At 35.4% G+C, this 14,933-nt stretch overlaps 1 protein-coding gene across 1 annotated transcript in view; it reads left to right on the top strand.

Annotated features, from left to right (window-relative positions):
- The window catches only part of MARCHF11 (membrane associated ring-CH-type finger 11), a 31,350-nt gene extending 17,224 nt beyond the window's left edge, over window positions 1-14,126 (top strand). The window contains exons 3-4 of the mRNA XM_068931450.1: window positions 7,801-7,993; window positions 13,622-14,126. Of these exons, the coding sequence (XP_068787551.1) occupies window positions 7,801-7,993; window positions 13,622-13,944 (516 nt within the window). The 3' untranslated portion in view covers window positions 13,945-14,126. The remainder of the gene's footprint in view (window positions 1-7,800; window positions 7,994-13,621) is intronic.
- Window positions 14,127-14,933: the final 807 nt, after the last annotated feature.

Genomic DNA, 14,933 nt, shown 5'->3' with positions numbered 1-14,933 from the left:
ACTTGAAAGAACTATAGTATAAATTAAGCTGATTGATTGGGACAGCATTTGGTTTCTCCTTATCCTTATGCCAAATTCCATCACTATCAATTTACCCTTTCTGTTTTTAGTCCTGCCACTAGCCCTTTGTCTTCTACTTTACCCCTAGATGTTCCAGATAGGAACCACTCTACTCTGCTACTTGAAGTCCTTCATCTTAAATTTACCACGCTTGCTTATATTGTCCGGTTCTGCCTTCCACAAACACTGCTTCTATTTCCTCTAGTTCCTTGATGTTCCTATTGATAATCAAGGAGTCTTTGTCCCCTCCATTTGCTCGCTGCAGCCAGTCAAGCCCACCTCTTCATTTGACTCTGTGCAGACAGAGAACCCCATCTCCAGGGCTAGCATGAAGCTGAAAAGCCCATATATAGGCAGCATTTACCTAATACTCAGTCAGATTGATTACTGAAAACTGAAAAAGAAGACTGGTCCTGGAAAAAAGCAGACCTGTGGTAGTTCCAGTCAGTTCTCCGCTTTGCTTAAGCTAAACTTTGGGCATGAATAAACTGGAGTAGACAAATTCCCTCTTCTTTGGAACTCAACGTTTCATTTGATCTTACGTCAGAACTCTGCCAATTTACACTCAACATCAGTGAAATGCATGGGCTGTTCCAGAGATTAGGGTAGCCGGAGTTCAACAGCAGTCTTACAATTTCCTTTCTTGGCAAATATATGCTGCACTGGCTATTACAGCAGAGATACTCCCCTAGGGTTAGTTCTGCTAGCTTTACAGCTTTTTATATTACCATAACAGAATAAATAGGACTACCATACGGCAGGTTTCTGCAGGTGTTGTCCCTCCCTCCTCCCCCCCACCTTGTAATATAGTAGAATTTGAAAATTTTGCACATTTGTTTAGGATTTCCAGGCTTTGGGGCACTCAGAAATCTGAGATTTGTCCACTGTAAATGTGTAAGTTCTACTCAATTATGTACATGCAGTGAGCCAACATTTCCAGGAAAAATTAACTCAACAGCACATACGCTGCACAGATGGATTGTATGTCCACAGTAAAGCTTAACAGTTTTAGACATCCCAAGTAAATACCGGTTCTGCCTTTTAAGCAGGCTAAGTAACATACAAGCCAAACTATTCGTATTCGTGATCTGTCTGATACACAGAAAGAAAAGATAACATGCACTCTGACTATAGGCACTGTATGTCTTGATAAATTATCAAAACAGGTAAGCATTAGAGGTGGGCTGCAATTTTTGTGGCATTGATTCTATTAAGACATAAAAATAGAAGCCTATAATTAAAAACTGCATTTCAAATGTTTGTGTGTGTATACAAAAATAGACATTTACTGTCCAACGTTTTCCAGGTTGGTCAGTAAGTTACATTCTATATGCGTGATTTCTGCATACTGAATCACTCATACAGAATGTTCTGTGTGTGCCTACAGCAAAATACATTATAAAAATTAATTATCTGATCATTTAGACTATTAACAAGATAAGGTAAGAAGAAACATATCTGTCGGACACAAATCAATGTTTCTGTAAGAGTTTTATTCATACATAAACAGATTGCAAATCCTATTATGCATAATAAATGCATAATAAATCCTATTATGCAAAATAAATGACAGTATTAAAGAACCATATTTCCTGTCAGAGCTATCTAATTCTAGCAATCAGAGCAATTAGAGCAATCTAACAAAACTTTCTGAAGTCATGTAATTGATACATCTTCAGGTTCATCATATTAGGTTACAAAAGGTCACCATCAGGTTAGTCCATTGCCAACTATTGTAGCTTACTTTTATATAAGTACGCATTCCAGAATGACTGCAGGAGATGAGACTCTTCATTCAGCAGTGTCCATAATAAGCTGTGTTCCTGAGAGGACAAAGAGTGGTGTGACCTCCAAGCTTTTTGGTTTAAGCTATTTTGGTGGATTACAAACCGGGACAGTTGAGGCATGTACATATTTCCTTCTGCTACGCTTGCTACTGTGATGGCAGCCTCTGGCAGGCGACAGAGCAGATAGCTGGGACAATGATGTAAAATCGCCACATCAGAATTCATTAGAGAACATCAGTATCTTCAGAGACTTCAGTTAGAAGGGCAAAAGAATGCCTTGGACCAGGCCAATTTGAATACTGCAGTTCTATATTGCACTTAATTTAGGGTAATACCTTCAATACAAGATTGAATCATGAACATAGTGTGCACATGTATGCTATTACTCATCTTATGCTTTAAAATGAGATTTTTTTTTCCAATGATTCTTTATTTGTTCTGGACTCAGAACCTTAGTTTCATTGACTTCAGGGTTAGTATACTGATTTAAACAGAATGTAAATGGGGCCCATTGTTTATGATGACATGCTTGAAAAACCCAGCATTAATTGCGTCACAAATTAAATAAGTGATAAACGGTATCATTTAGCAAAAGATAGTGTTTCCCCTCACAAACACAGGACAACCCATGTACACCTATTTCATCATCTGTTGCTTGCCTTCCTGAGCTGGTACTGCCATGTGTAGGAAGGCTACTGTCTAATCTAATTTGGCAAGGCATAAGGAACATTCACATGTTCTTTATAGAGAATGTAAGAACACCTGTAGTTCCACTGCAGTCATTTTTCATGCAATGTATTCTGAGTACAACTTCAGTCTCAATCAATGCTTCTAAGATTACTTTTCTGCCATGCCTTTTACAATAATCAATGGGCTTTTTTACAAGGCACTAGGTTAAAAAAAAAAACTAAGTTAATATCAGTTTATTTCAAAGATGACAAGTCTTTGAATATTATATTCATCTTTACGTTATTAAGAACATGCCTATAACTGTATTAACTTTATTCTTTAGCAATTAGCCCTTCAAAGCAATGTGTTTCTTTCAATTTCTGGAAGTCTGAACTTAAGAAAATTAGAAATTCCTCTTGGCAGAGCACTTAGAACAAAAGAGGAACAATGGTTTTGGAGTCAGCAAAAGAACTATGGTATGCCATTAATGTACCAGACACCTACCTGATTCATGAAAGGAAGACCAAAGGTAAATAAAAGATTAAAAGAACCAAACACAATGAAGTGTCAGTAAAGGGGGAAATGCAGGAAGTTTTCAAAGGACAGAAAATATAATGTTATATTGAATTAGAATCTTGAAATCTTGTTTTATTTATAAAGGCTCTTCTATAAGGGAAATTTTCAACATCATTGTAGAGTAAAGTAAAAAATTACATTCTTTTCAGAGGCAACAGGGCCTGCAAAGTAATTGTACCACTATGGATATGGTAGGAAAGAATATGAAATGGGATTCTGTTTTACAAAAATATGAAGGAGAAAATACTTCTTTATGAACCTCTCTCAGAAAAATTAGGCACAGTATTATTATAGTTATCCAGATACAAATTGTTTGAAGTTTATTTTTTAATTTCTATTTTTTCAAGTAAAATTGTTAATCTTTCTTACAATATTTATTTTTCAGGTTCATGTACCTTACAGAAGCCAACACTGAAAAAGACTATATAGATCTTTTCTAAACTAGCAAAATACTTAGTTAAAAGAATTGTTACTGATTAAAGAATGTATAGCTAGCAAACAACAAAAACAAATTAGGAAGTCATAATTTCTAATCATGAGCAAGTTAAGAGCTTTGTGGCAGGTTATATGAAGAAAATGAGAAATGTATTTATGGAAATATTGGACTTAAATTAGTATGACACACACTAATAATGAGTCCATTCAATTCCAAATGTTAAATAGTTCAGTCTGTGAAATTCTGAATGCAATTTCTCAACATTAACTATAATTGGAATACTTTTTTTAACACTATTTTTGTGACTTCGTTATGATAAGCAGTTAATTTGACATTAAAAAATGAAGTGCTTATAACAACATATAATTGGGCATGCAATGAGGAAAATGATCAGAATAAATCAAATAAGGTTTAAGTATCTTTTGATACTATAAACAGAATTTTAGTCTTAAAAAAAGGCTTTTGTTCCTAAGTGTGTGTCTCCACATATGCTCACACATATTAGCCGCACTGTGCATAAGACTTTGGATAAAAGAAGGCAATGTGACCACAACTCAGGTTCCTCTTTGCAAGTCTTGTTGTGAAATGCAATTCCACGAGAGGACACAGACCTACATAGCTGCTCTCATTGCCTAATGGCCAGTATTTTCTATGGCTAAGTAAAGGACTAAACCTTTCAAACAGGTAATAACTTCATAACTATAGAGTATCTTATTCACTAGGGGAAGAATATGCCCGTCTCACACTAAATTTTAACATGTTTGCCTGTTACAATTCATACTTGAACTCATCAAAAGTTGTGGGGAAGAGAATTATGGAGTTAGGGATGAAACATTAATTTCCCAAGAGACAATCTCAGACTAGGGTTCTGAACTAAAATTGATTTTTTTGTGAGGGGAGGGAGGAAGCTCTATGGGTTGAGGTAAGTTAGCCATCAGGGACATCCACAATCTTTTTGCCATTAGCACTGAGAAGGGACATATCCAAAAACCAGAAGATCCCCAGACTGGTCACATCTTAGAACCTGATATCAGTTATGGTGAAGAATTAACTCCATCCACATGATCACTTGTATGGTGCTGGGTTTTCACAGCAGATTGTCTGGCACTATGGGGCAAGTTATTGGCTTTGCATAAAACTCGGGCCTCCTGAATGCCTTCTATCCTCTATATCCTTCTATCCTTCCTCCTCTACATACTATGGGATCTCATCAATATTTAACTTACAGACTACATTAATAGGAAGATAACTTTCCTAAACTGGGTTATCAATATCTTTTGGTAATTGCTTACCTTTTTACTGAGGAAGACAGAGTAGTTTCTTTTGTAGAAGAAAGGCAGTACCTATCACAAATGACAAAGTTGCAGAGTAACAGAAGAAAACATTTAACCCCCCTTTGGGGTTCTTTGCACTCTTTTATCTGTTCTTTGGTCTTTAAAAACAAAGAAGGTAGGAACCGCTATCTGTGGAAGGCTTGTGCATGCTTTCAGTAATTGCGATGTTTCCCTTTCCTGGTTGACAGCATGCTAACATGCTGAATCTTTGGACTTCCTGAGTTTACTGAGGCTGAGAGACCCAGTTACTTGCATTCCTTATAGAGACTTAACTCATCTGATCAGGAGAACAGCAAAGTAACTAGAACACATTCTCGAGAAGATGCTATGAAGAGGTGAGGATCATATCTGTGTTTCTTCAGACTTTTCAGGGTCAAGCTTTTCGAGAAAGAAAAAGTTTGGGAAAAGCCAACACAACCCTTCTTGAGATCCTTTTGCGACCTTTCACAGAGAAAGATCACAGGAGTGGCTGATTCTGCTTGAAAGTAGGAGATAGGAATAGAAATTAGCATGTCAGGCAATTCCAGAATAAAGAGTGGTCTTTAGATCTGGACTGCATGTACATTCATTATTCAGCTATGCTACATTTCTTATCCCAAATGTTTGGACTACTTTTCCTTCTGTTGCTCAGTTATCTTTGAAGAATAACTATGAATAATCTAAATTAAAAAAAAAAAAAAAGGAATTCCAAATAAGCTAAAGAGAGTTTACTAAATAGGAAATTCCACACTGCTGAAATTACACTGTGAAAGATTTGCTGCTTATTTCAGGTATATAATTGTTTATTGCCAACTTCTTCCATGAATTTGACAGCTTAATCTTTTGTGACAGTTAATGCATAAAACTAAATTTTACTTCATGTAAATGTACTTTGACTTCAGGCATTCTGAACAAATTTATTACAGGTCTGTCTCACATCATTGATAATAAAGGAAGACAGGAAAAGGTACATAACCAATAGCATTTTTGACAGTTTTCTGCCAACTCACACTATGTGGCTTCTGCTGAGAAATGAAAAACATTTTGCTCTTCAACATATTATCCCTATAGAATCTAGAGAGAGTTCTGTGGATTTCAGTCCTGACATTCAAGTCCTGTATATGGTTAGTATCTTAGTTATGAGAAGCCCAGACTTTTCTACCATGCATCGCTTGTTACTGACCTTGCTTAACCTTATAACCAAAAATTCTAACAAATGAACTGGTAGTTGCTCCACTATAAGAAAGGTATTATTTAATGTGAACTGCCCCATTCCAGCATCCCAAGTTCAATGAAATGCATAGTATGAGTTTAATAAGTTAACTATAAAAGGATAATATTTCAAGATACACAGTTTACAAATTGTTATATGACTATGTTGTTGCAGTGTTATCTTCAGAAGGCTGCAAAAAGAGAAGACAAGCAGGAGCAGATGTGCAATTAGGTAGCAGTAGAAAAATTAATTAAAAAAGCTGAAAGCCAATAGCGGGGGAGAAGACTTCATTGCTCAGCTAGGCTCTTCACAGTGGTGCCTGGTGGGAGAAAGAGAGCCAACGGGCACAAGTTGAAACAAGAGAGGTTAAGACTGGATATAATGAAAAACTTTTTCATCATGAGGACAGTCAAGAAGTGGAACAGGTTGCCCACAGAGGCTGTGCAGTCTCTATCCTTGGATGTTTTCAAGACCTGACTGAATAAAGCCCTGAGCAACCTAGTCTGATCTCATGGCTGACCCTGCTTGGAGCAGGAAGTTGGACAAACCCACCCCCCCCCCCCAAAAAAAAAAAAAGTCACTTGCAACCTGAATTATTCTATCACCCTATGATAATACAGTATTGAGTACTCAATGCTGGAAAAAAAAAAAAGAAAGCTTTTGTAAAGGAATGGTAGAAAGGAAAAAGTATTTCCAGATAGGAAAGAGGTAATAGAGCTCTTAGTTCAGTAGCTCTTTATACACATTTTCCCCATAGCAAACCTAGAAGGGGGAAGCTATGTTCAAAATTAGGAACTGGAAAGATGTTGATCTAAAAAATATACATCATACTAGTGCTGGAGTAGGTTATGGGACTAGAGTGAGGAGTCTGCCAAGCCAATTTAGGCAGTGAATCAGCCAGGAATGACCATACATGATAGGTGTCATCTAGAATGCTTTTTCCTTATGCTGTGATTTTGCTTTTGTGACTTTTTGCCATAATGAAATTTTACTTCTATCCTTGACAGAATTCAGTAAGTGTATTCTTTTGTATTTAAATCTTGTCACTCACATACAGAGGATATAGCCTTCCCCAGAAAAGCAGACATAATTAAGGTGCACTGAAGTGAAACATGCATACTACCTATGTTCAAGGCTCCTCTAGAGGCTTCAGCTTGCTTCCATACAAAGATGCAAATTTCTGTATGTAGACTGCTCACACTGATTTATGCAGAGACATGCAGCTCCCTCGGTATGCCTAGAGGTAGCCTGGAGCTTCTTTGATGAGCAGCAGGAGAGTGGAAAAATGGCTTCATACTTGGATGGGGCGAGATGGGAAAGAAAGTGTCACTTTCAACTTGTCACACTGACATAAAGCTTACTTAAGATGGTCTTCCCCACGTTGTTTTTATTCTGTCCATTATCATACAAATATGAAAGGCTGTTCCATTCCTGAGACTAAATATATTTTTGCCTTTGCATTCAAAGCAGAAATAAAAACAAAGATAACTCTTCTGAAGTTCACAGCTAGATGGAGATGATAGTGATGCCTGGGGGGTTGGGGAAGCAAATATTAGTTTCACTTTAACTAAAAGTGAAATAGTTAAAAAAAAGTTTGTAAAATTTCAGTATCAAGAATACTGATAAAGACCTATGAAGACATGTACAAATATTAAAATAATTTTTGATTTCAGGAGAAAAGTGGGATTGAATGTACAATCACAGAAAATAACATTTTTATCTTATACAACTTTGTTTCTCTTTTAGTGGCAAAGCATTACTATAACACTGGTTGAGAAAGTGCAGATGGTTGCTGTAATCCTAGGATCTCTGTTCTTAGTAGCAAGTGTGACTTGGCTTCTATGGTCAGCCTTCAGCCCCTATGCAGTATGGCAAAGAAAGGACATCCTTTTTCAAATCTGCTATGGAATGTATGGTTTTATGGATCTAGTATGCATAGGTAAGCTCAAAAATGTTAAACAGCACAGACTGTGGTTTAAGACTATGACTATCTATTTTTCTAAATGGTCACTCCAGTTCTTTGCAGACTTACTCTCAGCTGATACCTTTGGCAAATACTGCTTTTTAAAGTGTTACAAATACTGCAAAGAGAAAAAGAACCAAAGAGGCTTTGCTCAGATTAATCAAAGCTTCCCCTCAAGATGTGAGTGGTGAGAGCAGGATCAGTTTAGATTACTTGAAAGCATAAATGGCTAACGAAGTTCAAGAAATTAAACAGGTGAAAATAACAAATACTTCATTAAAATAACTAGTAAAATTATGTGCTATCAAATCTCCCTGATGCTACTTTGCATTAGATTGTACCATCATCAAGCACAGAAGAAGCCCTCAAGGATGTAATCAAACTGTACATCCAAAATTAAGATGTACAGACATACAGATCACTGTGCTAGCAACAGAGAATAGAGAAGATTAAACACATATGAAACACTAGTACTAAGCATGATAAGTTACTATAATATTTAAAATTTTCAAATTATTTAACTCCAGCTGCAATCTTAGAAAAGAAAATGCAATTTACTGTAAAGCTATTTTGACCAATTTTGAACTATCTGAATATATATGGATCCAGAAATATTTAAATAGAAATCTCTTTTATTAGTAAAACAACTTTGATTGAAAGCTAGAATAGCTGCAATTAAAGTGTAGAGAGAATTTAATAACTTGGAGTAAACAACATTAAACTATATTCTTAGAAATGCAATTCCAAGAAACTCCAGAGGTCAAATACTATATTATGTTTGAGTTGAGATTTCTGAGTGGTAAACGTTGATGTTATCCCAATCTCATATACGGCAGTTCTGAAAGACAGTTATGAATTCTACTCAATAAGGTGCAAAGAAACAGAGTAAAGAATTTGCTCCAACCACAAAGTCATATAACCTTTACTGTCACTATTCCATTACAGTCAGAGTATTTATTTATATTTCAGCTGGATCATTAGTTCTATTTATTTTATTATTTCTGTAAAAGAAGACCATTCTGGATTATTTTACAGCATATGCTTTCTTCTGTAAACCTAAATCTTCTTAGACATAAAAATGAACTGAATGTAGGCCTTTAACACTCTAGACATGTATTTGGGTTTTAAATGAAAAAAAAAGGGGGTTAGCTACATATCCTCTTTGGTGCTGATTTTTGAATACCTTTTGTTCCTGCCTAGCACTTACTTTCTGATGTTTCTGTTTTTGTTAAAAAAAACCCAAACCTCTAAATGGAGACAAAAGTGCTGTGCTTCAGGCATACTAAACTTTTCATTTATACAGAATTTCAGTTGTGACATAGGTAACAATTTTCAAAAATTTTCTTTATTTTTGGATTAACCAGTTAGCGTAACCAGTTATTTCAAACTATAGAGATTACAGATCACCAGTATTCCACTCCAGCATACATATTTTATTTGTATCAATTGTTTTCCTCATTCTGCTCCAAATTCATCCAGAATTCTAATCTCTTCCTAATAGGATTGTCTCTTTTACTTACTGGTATCAATCCAACAAGTCTAGCTTATATATTTCTTCACCTAAGATGGGCATAAAGCTGTTCTCTTTAAATAATGCAGATGGTAGAAGTTCTCCTAAGGCAAACCTGGAACATTTTAATCAAGTAAAACTACTACCTGTTACAAATCCAGAGCTATGTGCAGTGGTAGTGCTAGGATCAGAACATCCGTGTTGGGATTACCAAAGGCAGTGAGTTCATGAGTTAATATGAAAGGAACGAATGATCTAAACCCTTTATTTAGACACTGAAGGACGGTACAGCAGGTCTTTGCCATTCTGTTTGTAGGCCTCCTTGTAACACTGGAGTCATATTATTTTATATATTGGCATTGGAAAATAATCATAACTTCTAGTCATAAAAGGTTCCAAGGTGGACAAGCCCTCTTGCAAATATTAACAGCCCAATTGCAATCCCAGAACAACCAGCCAGCTTCCCTACAGCCTGAAAAGCAACTGTAACATTGTACTGGAAATGTGAGTGGTGCCACTATTATGGCAAGGGAGTAAGAGATCAGAACCAGTATGTGAGGTGGGGATAAAGCTCTGTTAAAGCTTCTCTCCCTGCTCCCCAGGGAATTTGATGCCTAGCAACATTTTGCAAGTCCTTTAGTTGTAAAATTGTACAGGCTGAAATTATTTATAACTAACCCATCTAACTGCACTTAATATTTCTCTACTCAGGAAGTCTTCTTTCATGTTCTGTCTAATTCTAAATAGTTTGGAAAGAGTTATATTTCTGTTTTTAGAGTGGATATGTCTCACTTCAATGCTTTCAGCAATTTCCTGAGGTTTTTTTGTCTTGTGGACCCAGATATAGAATATGATTAAGAGATGGCATTTTTGTCCAGTGATAGACGCTGTTTCAGAAAAGTGTCTTTTATTCCTCAGTAAAAGTTTGCGATTTCTGCAAGGCTTTTTATAGGCCACAGACTTCCTCTAAATTCTGGACCTGTAAGAAATCATAATAATGCCTGCGTCTGGAAGGACCATTCCTAAATGACTAAAAGTTACATCAGTGTGGTAAGACTGGAGCCTATTTCAAATGTATTATAAATGTAAAGACATTCAGTACGAAACATTTCAAGTGTCCTTGTGACCCAGAATAAGAAAACCTTTGGAGAGTGCCAAAGAAAGAATCTCGTAGTACTTTACAATAAAAGAAAAAAGTTATGACCCCCCTTACAGCCTATTTTGTGGATCCCACTGAACTCCCTACATCTTAGAAACAAATCCTGGAGATAAAGCCTTCTCAGAGCCTTAGGATATTTTGACAGGTCCATCAGCCCAAAACTCTGCTCCTAGTAGATGTTGACTGGATAGAACATCAGAACAGCTAACAATACCAAATTCTAACACTTTCTTTTGGGATCGCCTGGTTCAAACAAGGTATTCTGCTGGTCTGTACTTTTTCCCCGTGCCTAGGACTGTTCAAGCATATCCCTTGTTCTGTTGAAACCGTGACATTTGGAACAAAACAGTTATTTCTCTGCTTGAAAATACCTTTCAAAAGAGATCAAAGATCTATTGAAATTCTTTTGCCTCTTCTATATAGGTCTTTTTGAATCTGTAGCTTTACTAGATGGGAAATGAAACTACTTTATGGGAGGGAATTACAAAATTATTCTTTCTCTTTTGAAGCACTGCCCAATCTGACAACTTTATTTCAAGCCTTGCAATATTTGATCCTTTATTCCTTAGCTCTTTCTGAGTATACATGAATAACATCTTCCATTTTAAAGAAAACTTCTCTTCCTTGCCATCAATGAGAAAAGATTGAAAACATAATTTCAGTAAATTTTGAAAGCTCAAAAAAAAAGAAAAAAAAGTCCTTAAAAAAACCCAGTTCTATGACTTTTTCTATCATGATTTTGAGGTTTTTTTGTTGATGGTTTCAATGTACTTTACATAGGCAAATGATCCTTTATCCACTGCTTCCTTCTCTATTTCAAAATATGTTGTATGTTCAGGTTGCAATGGAGAGCAGGCGGGTATCAGAAATCTTTACATTGGAGAAAATGGGTTCTCTCAATTTTGCTTCATCACAGTCTTGAGGGAAATGGGTCCAGACAGTACTAGGATCCAGTCACAGAAACAAGGAATGTATTGGTGTGCTCTTACCCCTTTACCATTCCACAGAAAATCTAACAGGGGGAAAAAAAAAGTGATCTTAGTCACAGTAATAAAAATATGACTTATTTGGTTTGTAGATCAGTCCTTTCTAAGATGATATAGACAGATGATATGATGTTGTGTTTATGTATTAACATGGCTGCAAAATATTTAGAATAGGTTGCTTTATGTATATCTGAGAAGATGGAGTTAGACATCTTACAATCAATAAAATTTTCCACTAAAATGCTGTTGCTATAAAACAATTTTACAATAGCTAACATTTCATTAACTTATACTGTCTTAGTTTTACTGCATTCGATGCTTCAATAATGCTAGACAACTTAACAATAAGGCTTACGGAGTTGCTACATTTGCTATCATGCCCTTCTGAAAACAATCTTTGTGTTTCTCCATCTTTAAATGTAATGACCTTTAAAAATGTATTAGAATATGCATTTCTATCTGAAAAACATTGCACTTGAATCTGAAGCTTGCTATTCCATATAAATGTTTTTACCATCCTTTCTACTTATGTCATCTTTCTTCGAATGCATTTCTGGTATCAGTTAAATCCACTAGGAGACCTCAGACCCTTAAATCACAATTTCATTCTGTAGGAACAGATTTTATACAATCCCTTAGGATAAAGAATTATAGCCCATACATCATAGATTATAATATAGATTTTGAAATATATAGGCACATTTTGAGTAAGCAACACACTGGACAAGTAGTTTATAAATGTGTTTTGCTAGACAGGCTACTCTCCTCCCAAAGCAGGGAGTCAGAAAGAACATGGGACTTTGCTCAGAAACATACAAGTTGCCAGGCTTTTTGAGAAGAAAATCCTAAAAAGAAGGCTGAAGTTTCCTGAATCTCCTCAATAAATCCATATTTGAAAAACTTACACATGAAGATTGTGTATGTATATGTGCATATTTATATACATAAATAGATATATATACACACACACATACAAAAAATGATGAGTTTCATTTAAGTGAACAGAATTGCTTGCACACTTACAGTAAGCATAAATATTATCTAGATGGAAGCAGGTTGGTCTGTTCAGGACTCCAGATAATCTATATTTTGCTTGAAGGACATTTTAAAAGATTTCCTCAATTTTTTGCCTATTGAATTTTGAAGAGAAAGAGTAAGGCCTATCATCCTTGCCATCCTTATCATTGTTAATAATGACATTTATCTCTTTCTTCTTGCTCTACTGAAGCAAGAAAGGGAAGGCATTCTTCTTACAGCTGTTTAAAGTTGTCATAAACTTTCTATGATCCCAAACTGAAGAAAAATAGGAAAAGAGTAAAATTTGTTTGTAAGGATTTGTACAAAACAATCTAAAAAACATTCTTAAATCAATTTAAGACCATCCTGTCCATTATAGAAGGTCTCAACTTACTTAAAGATCTAGTTAAACCACTAAAATCTCAAAAAACAGTATTTAACCTGTATTTAATGTGAACAAGGTTCACACTAGCATCAACAGTCATTTTACAAATCTGCTGGCAAAATAGATTTATATTGGTTTACTTAAACCCACATACTTTATTCAATTAGTCACTCTCAGGTGATGCCAGTATTGGCATATATGTTGAGCTTACATTCAAAAGGATTTTATTTCTAATTATGAGGACTGGGAATTTTGTGTAAATTTTGGATTTTGATTAACTATATAAGGAAAATGTTTAAAATATATATGTACACTAAATGCCTGCATGTTTTTCCTCCTAATCTTAAACAAATGAATAGTGGTTCATATTGCATATGTATAATTTATTGGAATTATCAGTTGCTGATAATTTAATGAGCTCTGTTTAATTTGACAGCAATTGCCAGATTCAAAACCATGTGGCATTACAAAGGTACATCTTTATTTGCTGTCAAAATGGTATCCAGTGACATTTTGTACAAGCTAATAATTATTTTTTTAATTTCAGGACTGATAGTACATGAAGGTGCATCCGTTTATCGAGTGTTTAAGCGCTGGAGGGCTGTCAATCTGCACTGGGATGTGTTAAATTATGATAAAGCTACAGACATAGAGGAGAGCAATCGAGGAGAATCCTCAGCAGGAAGGACATTATGGTTACCCCTGACGGCATTTAGAAACAGAAATTTAGTTCATCCAACGCAGTTAACCTCACCAAGATTTCAGTGTGGCTATGTATTGTTACATCTGTTCAACCGTATGAGACCTCAGGAAGATTCGTCAGAGGATAACAGCTCTGGGGAAGTAGTGATGAGAGTGACCTCAGTGTGAAGGTTATGCTCACTGTGCTACACAGATAAGGATAATGTGCCCTGATGTTTAAGGACTTTGGAATGTAGTTACAATGAATGGTGAAACCATTAACACTTGAAAAAAATATATATACATTTTTTTAAAATTTAATGATTTTTATATGATCAGCTAAATCACAAATACATTTTTCTGAAAAAAGGCTTCTTGCTTTTTATATAGTCTGGTTTATTAGATCTTTTTGTCAATTTGTACCTGAAGTGTATATGATATAATTTAATTCTTAGGTCTTTGAATGATGAGGAAACTCATTTTTAAGTAAAAATATATTTAAATGTATTTTCTTAAACTCTGGCTTTAGCCCACTACTGTTATTTTCCCACTACCATGAGAATTAAACTCAACAACCTTCTTTCAAAAAGAAAAAAAAATGCTAGCACAAGTTAAGTATTGTTTCTTTCCTATTTCTTTTGTTGTTGTTGTTGTTTGTAGCTCAGTTCAGAGTTCTGAAAATAAGTAAGGGATATAGTGTCCCTTACATTTAAGCAAGAAAGTCCAATAGGGGCTCTACAAAACATGAGGGAAGATGCCAACTCTTCTTTTCTTTCAGCTCTCTCACATGGACATGCACGATATCAGATGCAAGTATGACACAGACAGGGATAGAGACTGCTGGAGACTGGAGACTGCTGGGGCTGTGCCTGCTCACAGAAATAACATTGCCTTCCAAGCAGTGGTGCTGCGTGAATTTCCAATAACATTCTAACTACAGGGCATTACCCACCCATATTCTTTAAAATAAAGAGGAAATGTATATTACAACTGCTGGAATAATAATGAATCCTAACTGAAACTGAAGTAGACTTAATGCTGAGTCTTAATTTTGCCAGGTAACAAATCAGGATATAAAAATTGAGTCAATATCCATCTTTATCATGATAGCTAATCAGTGCTGTGAAGTTTGCTTCTCTGTTTTCATCTCATGGCAGAAATTCCAATATCATTTAATC

This window comes from Struthio camelus, chromosome 2 (genome assembly GCF_040807025.1).
Source record: "Struthio camelus isolate bStrCam1 chromosome 2, bStrCam1.hap1, whole genome shotgun sequence".
NCBI classification, from domain to species: Eukaryota; Metazoa; Chordata; class Aves; order Struthioniformes; family Struthionidae; genus Struthio; species Struthio camelus.
The sequence above is the reverse complement of the archived record's forward strand: the minus strand, read 5'-3'. Positions and strand labels throughout refer to the sequence as shown.